Source organism: Macrobrachium nipponense, chromosome 45 (genome assembly GCF_015104395.2).
Source record: "Macrobrachium nipponense isolate FS-2020 chromosome 45, ASM1510439v2, whole genome shotgun sequence".
NCBI lineage: Eukaryota > Metazoa > Arthropoda > Malacostraca > Decapoda > Palaemonidae > Macrobrachium > Macrobrachium nipponense.
The window spans coordinates 14,078,359-14,095,423 of NC_061105.1; the positions used below are offsets into that span (position 1 = coordinate 14,078,359).

General features: G+C 39.9%; 1 protein-coding gene across 1 annotated transcript in view; it reads left to right on the top strand.

Moving 5' to 3' along the window:
* Nucleotides 1-17,065, top strand: part of LOC135214388 (ATP-binding cassette sub-family B member 10, mitochondrial-like) — a 58,009-nt gene that overhangs the window by 15,203 nt on the left and 25,741 nt on the right. Inside the window, exons 2-4 of the mRNA XM_064248638.1 lie at nucleotides 69-175; nucleotides 3,300-3,458; nucleotides 8,699-8,899. Of these exons, the coding sequence (XP_064104708.1) occupies nucleotides 103-175; nucleotides 3,300-3,458; nucleotides 8,699-8,899 (433 nt within the window). The 5' untranslated portion in view covers nucleotides 69-102. The remainder of the gene's footprint in view (nucleotides 1-68; nucleotides 176-3,299; nucleotides 3,459-8,698; nucleotides 8,900-17,065) is intronic.

Here is a 17,065-nt window from a genome sequence, read left to right on the forward strand (position 1 = left end):
CTGAAAAATCCAAAATTATCTCTTAATTTATCCCAATATGATTTAATTTGAAACTATTTCATCTGCAGGTTTGGGTGCGTCTTACTTGGAGCAGCAGTTCCGATGTTCGTAGAAATCAAAAGACTCCCGCCCACCTTTTTTTACCGATCTTCTTACAGTGTGCTACCTTCTGCAGGTATGGGTAAAATTTTATCACCGAAATGAAGCAGTTTTCTAATTTATTCATCACCACCACAAATCTCCACTGCTTTTAATTCCGAGACTGTCAACCTCTGATGATCCAAAAGATATGGTCAAAAGTAGCATCATAGCTTAAATTAACTTTTTTCAATTCCCTCTTTCAAGAACCAAAACCATGGATTTGCTTAGGAAATTAAACCTTACAACAGTGAATCACATGATTTTGTATGATGAGGCCAGGATTAAAATATCTATATAATGCAATATCTCAGACGACTTGTTTTGTAAGGGTGTTGCTGGACCGTTTGTTTAGGACGTTGGATGTACTAGAAGAATTATCAGGAGCTCAAAAATTAACCTTAGCATTAAGATAACCAACTTGTAGGGGTTTCATGGTGTCTCTTAACAGGAAGTTCCCATTAACGGAGAAAGATGTGAGGTCTAAAATAGGGTAGGCTTTTATGGCATCAGACTCACTTTTGAATTAAACATTTTGGAGAACAATTACAACACTATTAGTGTCTGTCATATCCCACACTCTTACACATGGCTTTGCACATTAACCCTTAAGCGCCGAAGTGGTATTTTAAAAATCGTCTCCCGTATGCCGGCGGTGTTCGTGAGTGAGCGCTGAAGCGGAAATTTTTTTTTTTTTCAAAAAATCACAGCACACTTAGTTTTAAGATTAAGAATTAATTTTTGGCTCCTTTTTTTGTCATTACCTGAAGTTCAGTATGCAACCATCAGAAATAAAAAAATATAATTATATATAAATATTGGGATATACGACAGCACGAAAAAAAAATCATATATAATTGTATACAAATCGAGCTGTGAGCAAAACGGTTAAAGCTAACGAGTTAATATTTTTTGTTGTATTGTACACTAAATTGTGATCATTTTGGTATATAACACATTATAAAATGATCAAGGCAACACAGAGAAAATATTATCACAAAATGATGCATGAATTCGTAACGAGCGGATATAAAAAAAAGTTTTCAAAAATTCACCATAAATTGAAATATTGTGCTAGAGACTTCCCGTTTGTTGCAAAATGAAGGTAATTGATTGAATATTACTAGACTGTAAGTGTTGTAGCTTACAATTGCAGTTTTTGACCATTTCGGTCGAGTTAAAGTTGACAGAAGGACGAATTTTTTCTATTTATCGTTATTTATATAAAAATATTTCAAAACTGATAAAAGCTACAACCATGGGTTGTTTTTGTTGTATTCTACATAAAATTGCGCTCATTTTCATATATAAAACTTTATTTAACGGCTAATTTAAAATGGTGCAAACATTACGACAATCGGACAAAAAAATGTCTGATTTTTTCAGAAGAGTTACCGCGCGGACGTAAGGAAAAAGTTTATTTCATAAATTCACCATAAATCGAAATATTGTGTTAGAGACTTCCAATTTGTTGCAAAATAAAGGTAAATGATTGAATATTACTAGAATGTAATAGTTTTAGCTTACAATTGCATTTTTTGACCATTTCGGTCGAGTCAAAGTTGACCGAAGGTTGAAATTTTGGCACTTATCGTGATTTATATGAAAATATTTCAAAACTGATAAAAGCTACAACCATGGGTTGTTTATTGTTGTATTTTACATGAAATTGCGCACATTTTCACATATAAAACTTTATGTAACGACTAATTTAAAATGGTGCAAACATTACGACAATCAGACAAAAAAATTTTGATTTTTTTTCGGAAGAGTTACCGCGCGGACGTAAGGAAAATTTTTTTTTTAAAATTTTTTTTTTTCATAAATTCACCATAAATCGAAATATTGTGCTAGAGACTTCCAATTTGTTGCCAAATAAAGGTAAATGATTGAATATTACTAGAATGTATGAGTTTTAGCTTACAATTGCGTTTTTTAACCATTTCGGTCGAGTCAAAGTTGACCGAAGGTTGAAATTTTGGCACTTATCGTTATTTATATGAAAATATTTCAAAACTGATAAAAGCTACAACCATGGGTTGTTTTTGGTTGTATTCTACATGAAATTGCGCACATTTCCATATATAAAACTTTATGTAATGGCAAATTTAAAATGGTGCAAACATTACGACAATCTTACAAAAAAATTTATGATTTTTTCGGAAGAGTTACCGCGCGGACGTAAGGAAAAAGCTTTTTTCATAAATTCACCATAAATCGAAATATTGTGCTAGAGACTTCCAATTTGTTGCAAAATGAAGGTAAATGATTGAATATTACCAGATTATAAGAGTTTTAGCTTACAATTGTGTTTTTTGACCATTTCGGTAGAGTCAAAGTTGACCGAAGGTTGAAATTTTGGCACTTATCGTTATTTATATGAAAATATTTCAAAACTGATAAAAGCTACAACCATGAGTTGTTTATTGTTGTATTCTACATGAAATTGCGCACATGTTCATATATAATGCTCCATGTAACGGCTAATATAAAATGGTGGAAAAATTATGTCAAAGTGACAAAATAATTTCTGAGATGTGTCGCTGATGCTTTTTAGTGTGAGAAGAAAGAAATTCGCGCTTGATCTGTGAGCTCCCAGCATCCCCCAAGGTGTGTGATTCAAAAGTTTTTGCCTAATAGACCTGTAACTATTTTTCTGCGAATTTTTAAAAAAACTTTTTTAAATCAACGTATATACGTCCAATTGGCACCCAACAGACAATTTATATCTACTTTTAATACGTCCAATTGGCGTTAAAGGGTTAATGGGAAATGTGTCCATTAGTATTTCATTTGAAAATACCCGTAATATGGAGTTTAATTCACATGGGAATCGGTGATACCCAAAGGGAAAACATGAACTTGTCCTTTGTTTTTGATGTAGGGATGGCAGTGCCTTATTCTGTACAGCTTGGCAAAGGTAGATGCTCTTATCATATACATATTCTCTTTAGGTGTCATTTTCTTAGTATGGTGTTTAGTCTTCTGGTGTGATAGTGATATTAGAGTGAACTTTTGTCGTGGATGTCTTTTAGCCAAAAATAAGTTAAAATTTTTTATATTGATTCTAAAACCTTGGGAGGATTTTTTAAAAGTTACAATATTTTCAGTACCACATTTTTATTTCTGTTTTTGTTAGTTTTTTTTTTTTATCTTTAAAGGTACTAAAAGATGGCAGAGCACAGGTGGAAGTGTGTCAGATACATCAATGCATATATCCAGCAGTAAATCTGATTCACCATCACAGGTTAAGAAAATAGAGGCCTCAGAAGTAAAGCGGTTGTTTCGTCTTGCCAAGCCTGAAAGGTGGACGTTAGCATGTAAGTTACCAAAATAGAATCTCTCTCTCTCTCTCTCTCTCTCTCTCTCTCTCTCTCTCTCTCTCTCTCTCTCTCTCTCTCTCTGTAAGTAGCCATCTTGCTTGGTGAGTCGTACCCGCGTGAAGTCAGATTAATCAACAGATATCACAAGTTTAACATACGACTAGAATTTGAGAAATATCTAGAAGTGTTCGTGAACTATCGGTGATAAGATTAGTGTGAAAATAGTAGGATAAGCGTCTTCTAAGTTAGTTTATCAAGTGTAATACTATAAAATCTGAACAAGATGGCAGTAAGTTCCAACTGCGGGAAGAGGTGGCGTAATTTGGCGTGTCTAGCAGATTCGCAATACGATGAGGTAGCAGGAAGGGAAACTGGCATTTCTCATCTATGAAATCAGCAACAGTCCTAACCAAAAAGATACAAAAGCATTCATAGATATATTAGAAGGATATAATCCTTCAAACTGGAACAAATCTAATGAAAACATCTTGAAAATAATTGAAGAAGTTCCAAATAAAATCCAAAGTGGTCAAGAGACTCATAAAGAAAATATACATAAACCAACATATTCCGACAAAGAAAATGAATAAGGTGAATCTTGTGAATATCCTAATTGATGCATTAGGAAAAAGAATGCCAAAAGCATGCAAACTGTGTAAGGTTTGGTATAGCATAGTCAATCCACAAAACCTAATCAGAAAATGTGCTGCATGCAACATTCCGAACCATCCACAGTGTGCTGAGGTAATACAAGATTTGAGAAAAGATACAAGAATTTATTGTTCAACATGTCTATCATGGATAGACAATGTTATTAAATCAAGATTGAATGTACAAATAGTTGAGGATGAAGAAGAAGAGGAAGAGGAAGAAGAAGAAGAAAAAGAAGAAGAGGAAAACGAAGAGAAGTAAACAAAAATGAAATGACAGAAAAAAAATAAGGAAAACAAAGAACAAGATAAAAGTATGGATGCAGAGATACTCATTGATACTACATATGAGGCAATAAAGCAGCATACCTACGAAGAAATAAATTACGATATGACAACAGAAAAGCAAATCCGAAGAGGCTCTACCCAGATCTATACAATGACGGGAAAGAAAGAGGAAAAATAGACAAGAAAGACAAAATCTGCAACCTTTTGAAAAGAGGGAATTGCAGATTTGGAGAAAGATGTTACTACAAACATCCTAAGATATGTCAAAACTATGAAATATATGGTAAATGTGCATACTTAGATGGATATGGGGATGATTGCAGAGATCTGCATCCAAAAATATGTAAAAACCTAAAAGAAGGAAAAGGATGTAAGTTCGACAAAAAATGCAAATATATGCACCCTGTAGCCATGAATCATAATCAAATAAATAACCAACCAAGTAATAAAATCCAAAATAAGAAAGAAACAAATAAAGAGAGAAATCAAGAATATCAGGTAAAAAAAGAGATAAAAAGCAAACCACCAATGAGATATGCAGAGGTGTCAGCAAAAAATTTCAAAGCATCAGCTCGAAATCTACTCAAGAGATAATAACTGTATTTATTATGCAAGAGGATATTGCAAGAGAAACGAAAAGGAGAAAATTGCAGATTCAGACACAAAAATGAATAATTATGATGAAGGAAGATCAAATATTATGGAAAAAGTTGGATTTTTAATGTCAGAATTTCTGGAAATGAAAAAAAGAACAACATACCAGAACAGGAAAGAGACATGGGAAAATCCTTATTACTACCAGTATTAAATGAAGGAGAAAACACGCAAACCATCATAGTGATGAATGCGCAGGGTTTAGTTACGAGTAACTCAAAGAAAAATAGAGTACTTAGAAGAACTAACCCAAAATGAAAAGAAAATAGATATAATGAATATAAGTGAAACCTGGTATTCCCAAGGAGACTGGGAATGATGATCAAAATAAAAGGGTTCCAAACTTATAGATCAGATAGAAAAAATAGGAATCAAGGGGGAACGCAATATATGGGAAAGACAAAAAAACAAGGAAAAAATATATGAGAAATATAGTAACTCAGAATGTGAACTAATAGCGGTAGAATTTGAATCTGAAAAATTGATGAACATAGTAATATATAGACCTCCTAATACTAAAGAGTTTATTGACTTAATAATTGAAAAATTGGATGATATATGTAGAAATCACAAGGACTGGACTATTCTCCTATCTGGTGACTTCAACTTTCCTTTCGTAGAATGGAAAGAACGAATAGGAGATTGTGGTTGTTACTTATACATATATAAAAAAGAGAGTAATAGTAGTGCAGAAGATAAGAGGCAATTTGAAAAAGCTATTAGATATGCTACTAGAATACAACATTCAACAAATAAATCACCTGCCAACAAGAAAGGAAAATACTTTAGACCTAGTATTTGTGAACGAGATGAATTATGTTAAAGAAATAATAGTTTTATAATGCGAATATTTCAGACCATAATGTCATAGAATTAACAGTTCATTCCAAAGCAAGTGAAAATAGAGATAAGCAAGAAATGAAAAAGTGGGAAGGATATGGAAAATACAACTTCTACAGTAAAAATATATAAAATGGTCAGAAATTAATGAAGAATTAAAACAAAGATGGGATAACATTTTCGTAAGTGATGACATAAGGGTAAATACGGAGATATTATATAAAATATTGGAGAAAATAGTGGAAAAATATATACCGAAGAAGAAAAGTAAACATTATTCATGCATACCAAGAGACAGAAGGATCTTGTTCCAGAAAATCAGAAAGTGGAAAAAAGGTCTTGCAAAAGAAAAAAATGCATGGAAAGTTTATAGAACTAAAAAGTAAGATAGAAAATGCAGAACAAAAGATTATACAATCAAAAGAAAATGAAAAACGGGACTTGGAAGAAAAAACCCTATTAAATATCAAGCAAAACCCAAGCTATATACTCATATGCGAAGAAGATGAATAAAAGAAGAATAGAAATAGGCCCTCTGAGAATTGAAGGGAGATTAACGAATGAAAAAAAGGAAAGGTTTGCAACATACTGGCAGAACGATATAAGAGAGAATTCACCTAGAATAGATAATGAAGATAATGATATAGAAGTAAGGGATGAAAATAGTGAATATTTAGCTGACATAGATATTAATGAAGCTGATATTGTGCAGGCTATTAATGAAATTAAAAATGGAGCTGCTGCAGGGCCTGATGGAATTCCTGCTATTTTGTTAAAGAAAGTAGTTCATTCTATCGCAAAGCCACTTGCAATATTATTAAGACAAAGTGTAGATACAGGCAAGATTTATGATGAGCACAAATTAGCATATATTACCCCTACTTTCAAAAGTGGATCAAGATAGAGGCAAGTAATTATAGGCCTGTGAGTCTAACATCACATATTATGAAAGTGTATGAAAGGGTAATGAAGAAAAATATTATGAAACATTTAATAAAAAATAATTTGTTTAATAAAGGACAACATGGTTTCGTACCCGGAAAAAGTACACAAACCCAACTGTTAGTCCACCGTGAGAACATATTCAAAAATATGAAAAGCGGAAATGAAACAGATGTGGTTTATTTAGACTTTGCAAAAGCTTTTGATAAAGTAGACCATAATATATTAGCGAAGAAAATTAGAAAACACAATATCGTGGATAAAGTAGGAAGATGGTTAAAAGAATTTTTACACAACAGAAAAACAGATAGTTATGCAAACGACGAGAAATCGGATGAAGCCAAGGTAATATCCGGTGTGCCGCAAGGTACGGTGTTAGCTGCAATACTGTTTGTTATTATGATTGAAGACATAGACAATAATGTTAAGGATTCGGTAGTGAGTAGTTTCGCAGATGACACAAGAATAAGTAGAGAAATTACTTGTTGATGAAGATAGGAACGCTCTACAAAGAGACCTTAACAAAGTATATGATTGGGCAGAGGTAAATAGGATGGTATTTAACTCTGATAAATTTGAATCAATAAATTATGGAGACAGAGAAAGAAAGCTATATGCATATAAGGGACCTAATAATGAGACCATCACAAATAAGGAAGCAGTTAAAGACCTTGGTGTGATGATGAATAGGAACATGTTATGCAATGATCAAAATAGCAACTCTGTTGGCAAAATGTAAAGCAAAAATGGGAATGTTGTTACGGCACTTCAAAACAAGAAAAGCTGAACACATGATTATGCTTTATAAAACATATGTTCGTAGTCCACTTGAATATTGCAATATGATATGGTACCCACACTATCAAAAGGATATTGCACAAATAGAGAGTGTACAAAGGTCCTTTACAGCTAGAATAGAAGAAGTTAAGGACCTAGACTACTGGGAAAGACTACAATTCTTAAAATTATATAGTCTAGAAAGGAGAAGAGAACGCTACATTGATAATTCAGGCATGGAAAACAGATAGAAGGAATAGCAGAAAATATCATGGAACTAAAAATATCAGAAAGAGCAAGCAGAGGTAGATTAATAGTGCCCAAAAACTATACCAGGAAAAATAAGGAAAGCACACAGGTACATTAATCCACTATGGCACCAGCATCGATATGCAGCGTCTATTCAATGCGTTGCCAGCTCATCTGAGGAATATATCAGGAGTGAGCGTAGATGTGTTTAAGAATAAGCTCGACAAATATCTAAACTGCATCCCAGACCATCCAAGATTGGAAGATGCAAAATATACCGGAAGATGTACTAGCAACTCTCTGGTAGACAGTTAGAGGTGCCTCACACTGAGGGACCTGGGGCAACCCGAACAAGAGTTAAGGTCTGTAAGGTAAAAGGTAAGGTCTCTCTCTCTCTCATTAGCAAAAGTAACATACAATGCACTGTAAATGAGGCTTTTCAGTGGTACATGGTACATTCACCTCAGTTTTTTAAATTAGTTTGCTCTATAATACGTACTTATGAAGTAAAACAAGTCAGGTCATTAATTAACAGGAAAACTTGGAAACAGAATAAACTTTTCTATAACAAAATTTATATCTTAAGACATTTGGATTTAATTCCTAAATATTTTCATTAGTTTTTTTGGTGATTGTGCTTATGGTAACATATACCATAATTATAAAATTATATAGTTTATAGTACTGTCTGTTCTTTAAAAACTTGTGCAAAGAATCCAAGGTGCTTCTTCATATTGAAATAAGTTCATGCTAAATTCGAACAAAACTAGTTTAAGTACAGTTGTGTTCCTTAGCACCTAGAGAGATTCACTAAGTTTGTCTCATTTGTTTTTGCAGGTGCTGTTAGTCTTCTGGCGCTGTCGAGCACAATAACAATGGCTGTTCCTTTTGCCCTCGGCCATGTTGTAGACATTATTTACACAGCAGATGCAGATGTGATGAAGCAGAATCTTGACCGAGTTTGTATGATTTTAAGTGGTGTCTTCTTAACTGGTGCTGTGTCCAATTTTGGTCGTGTTTATCTGATGAATGTTGCAGGTAATTTAAGTCTATTTTGTTTTTATTGTCATTGCACCACTCAGAATCCAGAACCTGTAGTGCTTTAATCAGCTACCTGTTGCTGTGTATTACAATTAATCGAACATCACTAGATGTGGTTTTCTAAAAAAAAATACTCTTCAGCGTATTTAGGTCTTTTTGTTTTAAATGCAACAATAGTCAGCTGTTGGTAGTTAAAATGATGGTAACATTTGGTAAGATGGATTAAAACTTAATGATGTCAGGATACAATTGTAATATGGCTCTTTTGTACATGAACTTCCCTGCCAGATATATACTTAGCTATAGTCTCCGACGTTCCGACAGAATTTCAAATCTCGCGGCACACGCGACAGGTAGGTCAGGTGGTCTACCTTACCTGCCGCTGGGTGGCGGGCGTATGAACCAATCTATCTCTCCAGCCAGATTTTTTTCTGTCGCTGAAGCGATAACAACTGTTGTCGTTTCATTCCGATATATTCTTCATTTCTCGCTTGCCTGGAGATTGATTTGGACATTTTGGTGACGTATTCGCTCTATTTTGGCTTGGCATACGCTGATTGTGGGACCGTTATTGACTTTGCGCTGGATTTCCTGTAGAATGTCTGATTTTGGATTCTGTTTCCAAAACTCCGGTTTTGTTTAGAGTATGTTTGACCGATGGATGTAAGGTGAGGTTACCGAAAGCTGCGGTTGACCCCCCCTCACACTTTCTGTGGTTAAATGTAGGGGGAATGAATGTTCGTTTAGTAACCCGTGGTCAAGAGTGTGAGGTTTTGAACGAAGATGAATATAAGGCTCTTTCTTCTTATATTAGGAAACTTGAAAGGGATAGGGTACGTAAAGCTTCTTCAAGGAGTTCGAGCAGGTCGAGAATGAGTGAGAATGAAACTAACATTAATGTAGTTTTAGAACCTTCCTCCCAGGTCTCAGCGCCTGCTCCCCGCACCGAAGCCGTAGATTCGTCTTCGGAGGGCGGCGGCCTCAAAAGCTTCTTGTGTTCTAAGGAAGACAAGAATCTTCGTACTGATCAAGGTAAGAGTGTCAGTGACGATAAGTGCAGTGTACCCAGTGATGTGAGGGTGCGTCTGACCGGCTCCTTAGTGCCTCCAGGCCTAGACCTCTTCCAGACTCCCAGTTCCAGTGGAGGAGGAAAGTCGAAAGCCGCAGGAGGGCTAGGGAGAGCCCCCACCGGTCAGGCGTCCCTCGGCAGATCCTGTAAGTTCGCTCCCAGGCTGCCTTGGATCGTAAGAAGAAGAATATTCTTCGTCAGTGTTTTTCTCATCCTCTTCTCCTTCGCCGAAGCGTGGTTGGAGCTCTAAGGAGGGCGTCCACGCCCGTTGAAGAGGGCTGCGGAGGCTCCCTTCAGTACGTTAGCGTCCAGCCCAGAAGACTTTTCTGATGTAGCTTCCTTGCAAGCAAAGAAGCCTAGGAGATCCAGTGATCGCCCTCCTTCTCCCGCTCCTCGCGCTGAGCTTGCTTCGGAAGAAGATCCTGGGGACTCTCCTTCTCGAGTGCTAGTGGGCCTACAAGCTCAGATCACAGCCTTGGCGGACTCCTTGGCATCGAGATGGCGTAGAAGGAAGGATTTTATTGTAGTGTCTTACCGAACAATTATAGAGCCGTGATTTCCACGAGCGGCAGGATACTAAATTCAAATTTAGCGCGTCGGCGTCGCCAACACTGGTGGTGATGACGTCATCTCCCTCCACTCGCGGGAGAACCAGGTACTAACCGCCCAGGTGAATCCAATTCTTTTCCTGCCGGCGTCCGGTGAACATCGGTGGTCGGTGCGGTTGGATGACTTTGCTTCGCTTTTTTTCTGGTGGAATTGATCTTCGGAATTGGTGAAGTACTCTTTTTTGGCGTTGTTGTTATTTTGCTTTTTATTTAGGCGTTGCCATGTCGGATTCTAGTCCGTCGGGAGTTAGGTTTGCATCTCAGGATGTAAAACTAGATTATCCAAGTTAGAATATGATTCTCACACTAAATGTGTTAAGTGTAGGGGACAGGTTTGTTCAGCAGATCGAAAATGTAACGAGTGTAGTGATTGGACTGATTCTCAATGGAAGTTTTTAGTTCATACTCGGAGAAATTAGCTAAAGACAGAATTAGAAAGCAGCGCTTAGGGAAAGTAGACTTAGCTCTGCTTCGTCTTGCGATGCATCTGTTCCTTCTGTTTCTCCTCAAATTGTTATGTCTCCTTTAACTACACCTCCTATTCCTCCTACTAATCCCACTTCTCCGGCTTCCCGTGTAGTTTCTTCCGACAACCATTGCCAGTCTGGAATCAAGGTTAGATCAGAAATTTTCGGTACTAGCGAATACGGTTTTTGCAACTTGGTAATTCAGTTAAGACGTTTTTGGAGAAAGCGACCTCAGGTAAGAGTGTAGTTGAGGGTGCGTCTGTCTGTCCTGACACGTCTCCTAGACAAAGGTCACTGTCCAGCTCCCCCGCACCGGGGAGAAGACATACCGGAAGTCCAAGACATACCGGAAGTCGATCGGGATTTGCCCACAGACAGGCGCCTCTCTTGTTGAGCCTGTTGCGCCTCAACAGGGCTCGGTTAAGCGTTGGAAAGGTGTTGCGGTCAGACGCCTTCAAATGATTCAAGCGATTCTCTCGGTCGCGCGGCGCTCTTGGCGAGATTCGCCCGTTTCGCGTCCCTTAAAGAGGCGTTCAGGCGCCGATTCTTCGCCTCCTCCAGTCAAGCGGTATAAGGAGCCTGAGAGTAGGGTTGTTGCGCCGCGGCCGTTAGCGGCTCGTTCGTCGCCTCAATCTGTGCCTTTTCGGCTCCATCTACTAGTAGAGATTGTGGTTTTAGCGCTGTAGCTAGCAGTTCTAAGGGTGTTTCTTTAGGCGCTTTTTCGTCTGTTACGCCTGATGCGCCTGTTTCGCCTCGAATTTCGGCGGCTCCGAGCGAGGCGCAAGTAGTTTTTCCGCCTCTGCTGAACATTTAGGCTCTTCCAAGCCTACGTTAACTGTTTTTGATTCGTCTCTGGTGCCTTTGCGCAAGCAGTTAGAGATGTTAACCAACTGGATGAATGAGTCCAAGGGTGGTTCGAAACCTTCAGATCCGGTTGTAGTTCCGTCTACTTCTTCGGCGGTATCGGAGAATGAAGAAGAAGTAGAGGAGGAGGATTCACATCACCTCTCGTGTTATTCACGTCTCCTTAGATTCTTCTGGTATCTTATCCAGATTATTTGAGAAAGCGGCTCCGCGCTCCCCAACTTCGACTTTTTGTTTTTTGATGAGGAGGAAAACTTCAGACCCTCTCCTCCCAAAACTTGTTCTATCTAAAGCGGTTAGACATTCGTTGAAAGAGACGGAGAAATGGATGTCTATGAAAAGAGACTTAGGGAAGGCTCTTTTTGCTTACCCTCCCTCTAAGTTGCTTCGTAAGAGTATAGGTTTTATGTAACTGGGGAAGCTCCTTCTCTGGGAGTTCTGCTCCTCCCAGGGAGACTTCTCCAGTTTAATCGACTCCTCTAGAAGATCTGCTTTCGCCGCAGCGAAAGTTTTCTTTACAGCGCCTGAGTTGGACCACGTTGTAAAGAATCAATTTAAACTTTGGAAGTCTTAGCTTCCTTGATTGGACTATTGGCGCTTTAGCGGCAAGATCGAAGACTGTCCTTCTCTTTCCCAGGAGTTAGCGGAGGATTGGATTGGTGTTCTGTCCTGTGCGGACAATCCATTGGGATGGGATGTGATGAGTTAGCTTCGCTCATCGCCTTGGTACCCTTAAGAAAAGGCAACTTTGGTGCTCCTTTGCTTCTAAAAGGGTTACGTCCCAACAGAAGTTGCTCTCTGTTTGCTCCTTTTGTGAAAGATAACCTCTTCCAGACGATGTAGTGTTGTCAATTTCGTCTGCGCTAGATAAGAAATCTACTTCGGATTTACTGGCCACAGTCTACTAAGAGACCTAAAGCTCCTGTGGAGACTGTTCCTTCGGTTTCTCCTCGCCCAAGCGCCTTTTCGAGGGAGAAACCCAAGCGCTTCTTTCGGCCGAAATCGAATTGCGACCTCAGTCTAAGGCCTCGGCCAAGGTTAACAAACCTTCCAAATGAAAGCTCGGTTTCTTCATGCACCAGTGGGAGCCAGGCTGGCTCTGTTTTGGGAGGAATGGGAAAACAGAGGAGCAGAAGCCTGGGTAGTGCAAGTACTCAAGTTCGGCTATCGTATTCCTCTCGTTTCACCTCCCTCGCTCTCACCTGTGCCAATTCCATTCAGGCATACTCTCCGGGCTCAGACAAATTTCTGGCGCTAGCCGCAGAAGTGGAAGCGCTTGTTCTCAAAGAAGCGATAGAGAACAGATAGAAGGGGATTTCCTCCAGGCTTTTACAATCGCCTTTTTGTAGTTCCCAAGTCATCAGGGGGCTGGAGGCGGTTTTGGATGTGAGCGCCCTGAACTTGCATGTCCAGAAAACAAAATTTCATATGGAGACCACTCGGTTCGGTTCTGGAGTCCATCAGACAGGGGGATTGGATGGTCTCTCTGGACATGCAAGACGCTTATTTTCACATTCCGATACATCGCGAATTCTCGGAAGCACCTGAGGTTCATGTTCGAAGGCAAGGTGTTTCAGTTTCGGGCGCTTTGCTTCGGACTAGCGACCGCTCCTCAAGTTTTCACCAGGGTTCTATCCCCGATAGGAAGCTGGCTACACATATTAGGAGTAAGAATCTCCCTCTATCTGGACGATTGGCTTCTCGGTCGGCGGAAATCAGAGAGTCGGTGCATGAAGGACCTTGGAACAACTCTGGATCTTGCCAGAAAGTTAGGAATTCTGGTCAACAAACAGAAGTCCCAGTTGGTTCCATCTCAGAGCATCCTTTATTTGGGGATGATTCTGAATGCTCAAGTTTTTTCGGGCTTTTCTGTCCCCGAAGAGGGTTCAAGGCTGTCTGGAGACAGTTCAGGAGTTCTTGGACAAAAAGGTAAGTTCTGCCAATCAGTGGGATGAGGCTCCTGGGCAAATTGACGTCAGTGGAGAAATTTGTGACGTTGGGAAGACTGCACATGAGACCTCTGCAGTTTTTCCTGAGAGCCTCTTGGTGCAGGAAGACACAACCAGACTCGATTACCTTTCCTGTCACAGATCAAATAAAGAGGACCTAAGGTGGTGGCTCTCTCGAGCAAGGTTGGAAGAAGGGTTAGATCTACGACCCATCCTCCCGAACCTACAGTTCTTTTCCGACGCATCGGACACAGGTTGGGGAGCCCTACTGGGAAATCAACGGACTTCAGGAGCTTGGTCGGAGAAGGAGAGAAGAATTCCACATAAATGTAAAGGAACTGTTAGCAATTTTCTTAGGGCTCAGACAGTTTCGGAGCTTAGTAGAAGGCCGAGTAGTGGCAGTGCATTCCGACAACTCCACGGCTCTCTCGTACGTGCGGAAACAGGGGGGGACTCAGTCTTTCTCTTTGTACGAAGTAGCCAAGGATCTCCTCCTGTGGTCAAACGAAGCGAAGGTTCAGCTAGTCCCGAGATTTGTTCCGGGAAAGGATGAACGTCCTGGCGGACGAGTTAAGTCGTCAACAGCAAGTGTTACCTCTGGAGTGGACTTTGGACAACAAGATTGTCAGAAACTTTGGCGCCTTTGGGGACGACCGTCAATAGACCTGTTCGCGACATCGAGGAACAAACCGTCTCCTCTCTTTTGTTCTCCAGTCCCAGATCCTCTAGCTTGGTCGGTGGACGCAATGCTGTTGGATTGGTCGGGTCTGGAAGCTTATGCATTCCCTCCGTTCGGTCTAATAAGAGAGGTGCTGAACAAGTTCATGTCGCACAGCAATGTAACGCTAACGTTAATCGCTCCCTTTTGGCCCAGGAAAGAGTGGTTCCCGGACCTTCTCCCAGTTGTTAGTAGACTTCCCCAGACTTCTCCTCCAGAGAAGTGGCTTTCTCAAACACCTCACTTCAAGAGGTTCCACCAAAACTTGTCCGCTCTAGCTCTGACAGGGTTCAGACTGTCCGGAATCTTGTCAGAGCGAAAGGATTTTCAAGAAGAGCTGCAGAAGCTATCGCTCGTTGTAGGAGAGAGTCGTTCTAACAAACTCTATCAAGGGAAGTGGAGAATCTTCAGAGAGTGGTGTAGAAGTGCTAAAGTCTCTACTTCTGCGACCTCTTTAACAGAAATAGCAGATTTTCTTCTATTTCTTAGGAACTCTAAGAAACTGGCTCCTTCGACGATCAGAGGTATAGAGCCATGCTCTCTTCGGTTTTTCGACATCGAGGTTTGGATATTCCTCCAATTCAGATCTGTCGGACCTCATTAGGTCTTTCGAAACCACTAAGCTCCCGCAAGATACAGTGGCTTGGAAACTTAGATGTGGTGCTTAAGTTCCTCATGGGGCCACCGTTTGAGCCTTGAAGTCGGCTTCACTCAGGAACTTGACTAAGAAGGCACTCTTTCTTATTGCACTAGCTTCTGCTAAGCGTGTCAGCGAATTGCACGCTATAGACAAAAGAGGTCGGTTTCTCTCAAGGCAATGCTGTATTTTCGGTATCTTTGACCTTTCTAGCCAAAAATGAGAATCCTTCTAATCCTTGGCCGAGGAGTTTTGTGGTAAGGAACTTATCTGATTTGGTTGGACATGAGGAGGAAGAAAGGCTCTTATGTCCAGTCAGGGCTATTAAGCAGTATCTGTTTGCCACTAAGGGTATCAGAGGACAATCTTCTAAGCTCTGGACCTCGGTTCAAAATCCTCTCGTCCTCTTTCTAAGAATGCTATATCGTTCTTTATTAGAGAGCTTATCAGGGAAGCTCACTCGCAGTCCGAGAACGACAATCTTTCCGTTCTGAGAGTTAAAGCTCACGAGGTTAGAGCAGTGGCAACTTCTTTAGCATTCAGAAAGATTTATCTTTAGCTTCGATTCTTCAGAGGACGTTCTGGAGATCGAATTCGGTTTTTGCGAGTCATTATCTCAAAGAGATAGAAACGGTTTTCGAGAATTGTAAAACGTTGGTCCGGTGGCGGTTTCTGGCATGGTGTTGGGAGAAACGGCACAGGGGTCGTCACCTCTATGCTAACTTTTCACCTTGAATAGGTTGTCGAGTTCAAGGGAAGCTGGGGGTACTGAGTACCTGGGATACTCACCAGTCTGTTAGGTCAGATTTTACAATGGTTGGGATATATGTTTTTAAATCTGGTGTTGGTGACAAATGTTTTGTATGATTGAATTTCTGGTCTTAGCCCAGGGCAAGGGCAATCTTTGTTGTTACTATCCTCCGTCAGTCAGCCTTGACTCGCTTGAACTACGGAAGGATTCCACTCCTGTAGAGGCTAAACTTTGGGCAAATTCCAATTCCTCTACAATAGTAAGAAGAGCACGACCAGAGGCAGTAACAGTCTGCTGTAGCTCTCTTACAAGGTAAGGTACAACAGACACCTTGAGTGTTTACTGGTATTGCAATAAATGTAACCATTTAAAATACTAGTGGTCCACTGAATCCCACCTTCCCATAAATGTGTAATCAGCTCTATAATTGTTCGGTAAGACACTACAATAAAAATAAAATTTTCATTATTAAAATGAAGTTTTATTGTATACTTACCGAACAATTATGATTATACCCACCCTTCCTCCCCTTAGGTGGCGGACGGGCAGAAAGAATTGGATTCACCTGGGCAGTTGTACCTGGTTTCTCCCGCGAGTGGAGGGAGATGACGTCATCACCACCAGTGTTGGCGACGCCGACGCGCTAAATTTGAAATTTAGTATCCTGCCGCTCGTGGAAATCACGGCTCTATAATTGTTCGGTAAGTATACAATAAAACTTCATTTTAATAATGAAAATTTTATTTTGTCTCTCCCTATCAAGAGATCGAGGCGCGTTTCGTCGGAAGAGCGCTCTCCTTGTAATCGGCGATCTCCTTCTTTTGAGGATACTTCTACACATCGTAACATTTCACGAGAGGGAACACCACTCCCGCTCGGAGGTGTCGAGACGCCATTCGACGGATAGGCGCTCCTTGGACTATGAAGATATTTCCCCAGATCAGATTCCTGCCTCGGGTAGAAGCTCAGCCCCTTCTGTTTCTCCTTCTTCTAGAGGTCGTGCAAGAAGAGAGAGTCGCTCAGGTCATAGAAGACTTATTTCGTCGTCTCCGTCTCACCTTTCTTCTCCTCGCCTTCTCAGAGAACCTAGGGAATGCCCT